The sequence below is a fragment of the Cannabis sativa genome, chromosome 8 (genome assembly GCF_029168945.1).
Source record: "Cannabis sativa cultivar Pink pepper isolate KNU-18-1 chromosome 8, ASM2916894v1, whole genome shotgun sequence".
NCBI classification, from domain to species: Eukaryota; Viridiplantae; Streptophyta; class Magnoliopsida; order Rosales; family Cannabaceae; genus Cannabis; species Cannabis sativa.
This window is the reverse complement of record NC_083608.1, coordinates 22,771,181-22,777,613: the sequence shown is the minus strand read 5'-3', so window position 1 is coordinate 22,777,613 and position 6,433 is coordinate 22,771,181. Positions and strand designations below refer to the sequence as shown.

The following is a 6,433-nucleotide window of genomic DNA, read 5'->3' as shown; positions in this document are numbered from 1 at the left end:
TAACATAAAACAAATAATGCGCCATGCAATTGATGGTGAAAGCTTACTGTACTCCCACACGATTTGGATCAACTTTTGCATACATAAAACAAATTACAACTAATGGAATATATATTCTCATCCAGTACAATAATCTGTAACCAAATATAGTGACACCCAACATCAGAAATTCAATATATATATAATTGCACTGAATTAATATTTTAGTACTTCTCCAAAGTCAATATATAATTTACTATTTACAACTTTGTAGCGGAGCACCGCATAAGCAACGGTTATGGAAATACGACGTGTCCTCGAAGCTCTGCAAATTCCCACCCACCGGAATTTTCCCGCACAACCTATTATAGCTCACATTGAAACCGCGCAAATCATCCAGTGCGGTCAGTCCCACAGGAAGACTCCCAATTATCTTATTATGATTAAGATCCAACGTGGCCAAGCTCTTGGGAAACTCAATCTTAGACATATTAAACTCCAGCAAATTCCTCGACAGGTCTACAAACTGGATAGTTTTATCCGACCCGAATAACGCATTCGGATCACCTTCAAGCTTGTTCCTGGACAAGTCTATATTAGCAAAGTCCTTCTTTTTTCCCAACAAATCTGGAATTTTACCCGAGAGCTGGTTATGAGACAAGACCAAATAAAAATCTTCCCCTTTAAACTCTCCGAACGATTCCGGGATCGATCCGCTTAATTTGTTCCGGTCCAGCCGGAGGGACCTAAGGTTTGGTAGCTTGGAGAGGGAAGCCGGGATGGGTCCAGTTAGGTTGTTGAAAGATAGATCTAGGAAAGTGAGGTTGGTGAGTTGGCTTAAGAAATCCGGGACCGAACCGGTGAGGCTGTTCCAGTTTAATCTGAGGAACTTGAGGTTTCTGAGTTTAGCAATGGCCGGTGGGATGGGACCCGTGAGGTTAACTTGTTTGTGGAGGTCGAGGTTTTCGAGGTAATGGAGGTCTCCTACTTGGGTCGGGATAGGTCCCGTGAGAGAACCAGTAATAACTGTTAAGGCGGTGATACGGTGCGTTTTGGGATCACAAGTGACGCAGTACCAATCACAGCAATCGGTGTCTTCATGCCATGAAGTGAGGACATAGGGGTCATTGAAAGCTTTCTTGATTTGGAGAAGGACTTTTTTGTCATTTTGGTTGCATAGCTCTGAGAGAGAAGGGTCTAGGAGAGTTGTGGAGAAGATGAGAGTAAAGATGATGGTGGTCACTGATTTGCTCTTCATGGGTTTTGGTTTGTGTAATTGGTAAACTTTTAGTATTGGATTTATAGGCTTTTTGTTTTGAAATGATTTTAGGTGGATTTTGTTTTTCGATGATGCACATAGTGATGAAACTTTGGTATTTGGACAACTCAAATATTAGTGTTAAGTCATAGTAAGAGTAAGATGCGGTTAGACCATCTCCAAATAAACACTAAATTTAGTGTTACACTATCATTAAATTTAGCGTTAAAAAATATTTTTACTTCAACCACAACACCAAAAATTACACTAAAAAAATATTTCTTATTATTATATTAATTTTTTAATAAAATAAAAAATAAATTAATATCATATTAATTAACAAAAATTACCAAAATTGTTATATTTAACTAAATATTTAAATAAAAGAGACACGACAAAAAATTTGAATTTTATTTTTCGGCGTGTTAAATTTTTTAAAAATGTATTAAATAACTATAATGTACACGAACATAAAAAAAAAGACTAAACAAGTTTCCCGAATGCCGAAACAGGTAGAAGTATATCATTGCGCCACTTTTAAAGCAGTGCATTATTTTCGGCGTATTAATTTTTTTAATTTTTTTTTAAATTTTACAAGATGTTTTAAATAACTATAATATACACTACTATATAAGAAAAAAATAGACTAAAAAAGTATGTCGGGTGCCGAAACAAATAGAAGTAGATTCGTACATTACTTTTAAAAATGTGCATTGTAAAATTTCTCAAAAAATAATTCTTCATTTTACAAATACAATAATGTAAATATCTATAAATATTAACTAAATAATAAAAAAAAATTAAAAAAAAACGCAACCTCCTTGGAAGATATAAACTGTAGATTAAACTATAAAATGCTGCAACAAATGCAGCTTTCTTGGAAGATATATACACTGCATACAAGTTTTTTGCAGTCTCTTTGGAGCTGCTCTTAATTAGTTAAACCATCTTTTGTCATTTTTTGTTTCAGGGATATTTTAGATGATTAATTTTTAAAAATATATATTTTTTTATATACATATAATATAGGGGAATTATTCTTTATATTTTTTTTTATTTATTTTTTAAATTTACAGTTTGGGTTTCTAAATTGGTTGCAGCGCTAGTTACAATAAAATTTTTTATACGATTTAGTTACAATTGGAATTTATATATAGAATTTTATAAAAATATATAAAAAAAATTGTTTTGAATGTAAAAATAAAAAATGCCTTATAATATATATGGAGATTTTTTTTTTGAAATGGATATATATGTATATATTATACTAGCAAAAACTACGTGCGAGGCACGTATACTAAATTTTATGCTAGTTTTTTTCTATGTTATTTGAAAGTGATACAATAAAAAATTAAAGAAAATACATTATTAGTTATTAGGTAAGATTATTTGAATAAAGAACAATAAATAATCACGTAAAAATCAAAAATAATTATTTGAATAAAGAATTCAATATACACATTTATATATATGAATCTCATTAATCAAAAAGAATTATTAAATATATGAACAATAATTTATCACGCTATATGTTTCTCAATAAAGAAATCCACCTCCTCATAGCCAAAAATAAACAATATATGTAATACAGATCTTTGTAATGAAGTACCTAAAAGAAACAAAACTTCAGTTAGCATAATCGGAAAAGGTTTAAGTGAACTAAATAATGACTAAGAAGATCTAAATTATAAAATGAAAATAACATGTCTATATGAGTATGATTCTATTGCTATATGAGCATAATTGATCTAAGAGAAAATAGATAAACTTATAAACATATAAATATACTTAATATTAATTTTGACAAAGAAACAATTCAATTATAAACAATTCTAAATATCAGCTTGACAATTTCAACACACTAATTACTCATTAAATAACCATAATGTATACATCATGATAATTACCTTGAGATTTAACGGAAAAGGCTCTATTGCCTTGAGATTTAAACCGCGTTTGATTTTCTTATTATATACAGGGCCGGCATGCTTTGGTCTATTATATAAATACAACAAATGAGACTTGGGAGTGGGTTGACCTTAAGGAGGTAACAATTGTGTTTTAAAATCTTGGTTCCTGAAGAATGTTTCAAGATACAAGTATGATGGATTTTTTATATTATAGACGATTTGTTCCAAAACATAATAGAACTAACCAATTTAGGTTAATGATCTGGCTTCTGATACGTCCATATTAAAGATGATTGGGGGTGTGCGGTTCTGTAAATGCTATGAAATAATTTTGTAGTTAGTCTGTGAATATTGCAATAAAAGTGTTGGTTTGACCTGGCAATTTTGTGGTTACAACTTACAAGAATTCTTGACAAGGTTGTTGAATAGTAAACCAATATAAAACTTGTTTTACTCTGTTCAATAATATGAAAGATAATTCATTTTTTCACCATGTTTAAAAATAAATACAAATTTGATGAGCATATTACTTTTTTTTTTAATTGAGAGTCTCAGAGTATCAAATCCCGGGTTGTTTTTTTTTTAAATGTGTTGTGATTCTCGAATATTTAGCATCAAATATCAGTTCAAATATTAATGGAATTTGTTTTATTATTATTTTATTATATATAAATAATATTTTATTATTTTATTAAATAAAAATTAAAAGTCACTCAAATATCAGTTCAAATATTAATGAGATTTGTTTTATTATTATTTTATTATATATAAATAATATTTTATTATTTTATTACTCATAAATTTTTCAAAAACCAAGAATTTTAGTTATATAGGCACACTTTATATTATATAGAATAGATATATCAACGTAGTTACATATTTTTTGAGTAGTTTTTATGGCACTAAAAGTGGCTTACAGAATCTGAATGTAGTTGGCTGTACAACGTGGAAAATGTCATTTTCAACTTTGGCTGTGGCATTTATTGTCATTCAAAGTCAAATATAGAGGCTGCTATGTATAACTTATACTATATATTCCACTTCTAAAATCGTATTACTCTACCCACACTAAATGGAGCTACACCAGCTAATTCTGGCTTCGTATGGATGAGGATGACATTATAGATAATCATAAGGATAGTGTCAATAAGTAGTGTTCATAACTTCAGTAGATTGACAGCCATTCATAACAATGTTAGAAATATTGTTGGAGCCCAAGGTGATTCGTAGGCCCATTACACATGCCTCTTTGCCTCGATGTTGGAAAAGCTCATCATAGCTAATAATTAGTCATATAAATTTTGTAAATATCTTGATTCTGTGTATTGTAATCAATTGTTGAGTTGTACTTTTTACGTGTACTATTTCCAGAATATTCTTTGTGTACCCTAGCACTATTTATACAATGCATTTGATTACAATCTGAACTAAAAACATTTATTTCATTCTTTTTTTTTTCTCTATTTTTGCATATTTCTAACTTGGTATCAGAGCTTGTTTTGACGTGTGTCAAGAACAATGGAAGGTGATGGCAGGCCAGCTACACTAGTAGCAGCAAACTCAATAGCCAATCAACACTCATCGGCTCCAAATGTGATGAATGTCACACGAAAACTTTCAGCTCTGAATGTGCTGGTGCCTCAGTTTGGAAGCACGTTGAATCAACCCTTTGTCTTAAAATTGGATCGCAATAATTTCTCTCTATGGAGAACTATGGTGATAGCTATTGTTCAAGGCCATCGTTTAGATGGATATCTCAAAGGTACGTTACCCAGACCACGAGAGTTTTTTTTCCCTTTTCTACTGATTCAGATGGTGTTGCAAGCTCTGTAGGTCAAGTGAACCCTTCGTTTGAGCAGTGGATTATAAACGACCAACTGCTACTTGGGTGGCTATATGATTCGATGTTTGAAAGAATAGCTTCAGAAGTGATGGGATGCAAATCTTCAACAGTGTTGTGGAATGCATCTGTGGTGCACATTTAAAAGCCAAAATGGATGACTATTGCACAAAAATTGAAACAACAAGAAAGGGAGCACTAACAATGCCAGAGTATCTTTGACAGAAAAGACAATGGGTCGATTTTCTTGCTCTCGCAGGAGAGCCATATCCAGAAAACCAACTCGTTTCGAATGTCCTCTCTAGCTTAGACATCAAAAATCTACCAACTCTTTTGATTATTGAAGCTACAGAATTAGTCTCTTGGCATCAACTTCAAGATATGTTGCTTAACTTTGATAGTAAAATGGAGAGACTTCACTCCCTCTCTGGATCTGGTAAACTTGTTGTTGTTGCAAGTTCTTCCATTGCTCCATTAGCAAACACAACTAATAAGAGTCCTTTCTCTAAAAATGGAAGAGGAGTTAGTAACAATAACAGAGGAGAATACAACAACAACAACAGCAACAACAATAGGGGATCAAACAAAAGATCTCGTGGAAGAGGAGGAAGAGAAAATGGCTCTCGACCAACTTGCCAAGTCTATGGCAAGTCTGGTCATTCAGCTACTTATTGGTATAATAGATACGATGAGAGTTATATAGGTCAACAAATAATAACCAGACCGAAAACCCAAATAATTTAGTTGCTTACACAGCCTCTCCTGACACTCTTGACCATGACGCTTGGTTTGCTGATAGTGGTGCTAGTAACCATATCACAGCTGAACTTAACAGGATGAATCTGAAAAAAAAAAGACTACAATGGTAATGAGAGTACTCATAGTAGGTAATGGTAATAAGCTTTCTATTCATCATATTGGACTTGGTTTTCTACAAACTTTGTCTGTATCTCATTAGTTTTGAAGGAAATTTTACATGTTCTACAAATTACCAAAAACCTACTTAGTATTTCCAAACTTACCTCTGATAATAATGTCTATGTTGAATTCTTTTTTTATGTGTGTCTTGTGAAGAACAAGGTGACAAAACAAGTGGCACACAAGGGTCGGCTTAAAAATGAACTCTACCAGTTTAACATCCCGCATTCCACACACCTCAACTCAAAATAGGCGAGCTGAACGTAAGCATAGACACATTATCGAGATGGGTCTTACTTTGCTTGCTTAATCAAATGTTCCCATAAAATATTGGTGGGATGCCTTCCAAACATCTACCTATTTAATTAGTCAGTTGCCTACTCCCATTTTAAACAAAAAATCACCCTTTGAAATATTGCATTCTAGACAACCTAATTACAAATTTCTCAAAGTGTTTGGGGCTGCCTGTATCCCGTGTTTTAGAGCGTATCAAAATCACAAGTTTTAGTTTCATTTTTATTCCACCAA

General features: G+C 32.2%; 1 protein-coding gene across 1 annotated transcript; it reads right to left on the bottom strand.

Moving 5' to 3' along the window:
- On the bottom strand, positions 1-1,397 carry LOC115698900 (polygalacturonase inhibitor). Its single transcript, XM_030626100.2, has one exon. It carries the CDS (start codon positions 1,235-1,237, stop codon positions 236-238), a length of 1,002 nt encoding a protein of 333 aa, XP_030481960.2. The 5' UTR covers positions 1,238-1,397; the 3' UTR covers positions 1-235.
- Positions 1,398-6,433: the final 5,036 nt, after the last annotated feature.

Excerpts from the sequence above, each read along its gene's own strand:
- LOC115698900 (XM_030626100.2), bottom strand. The coding sequence starts at position 1,237 with ATGAAGAGCAAATCAGTGACCACCATCATCTTTACTCTCATCTTCTCC.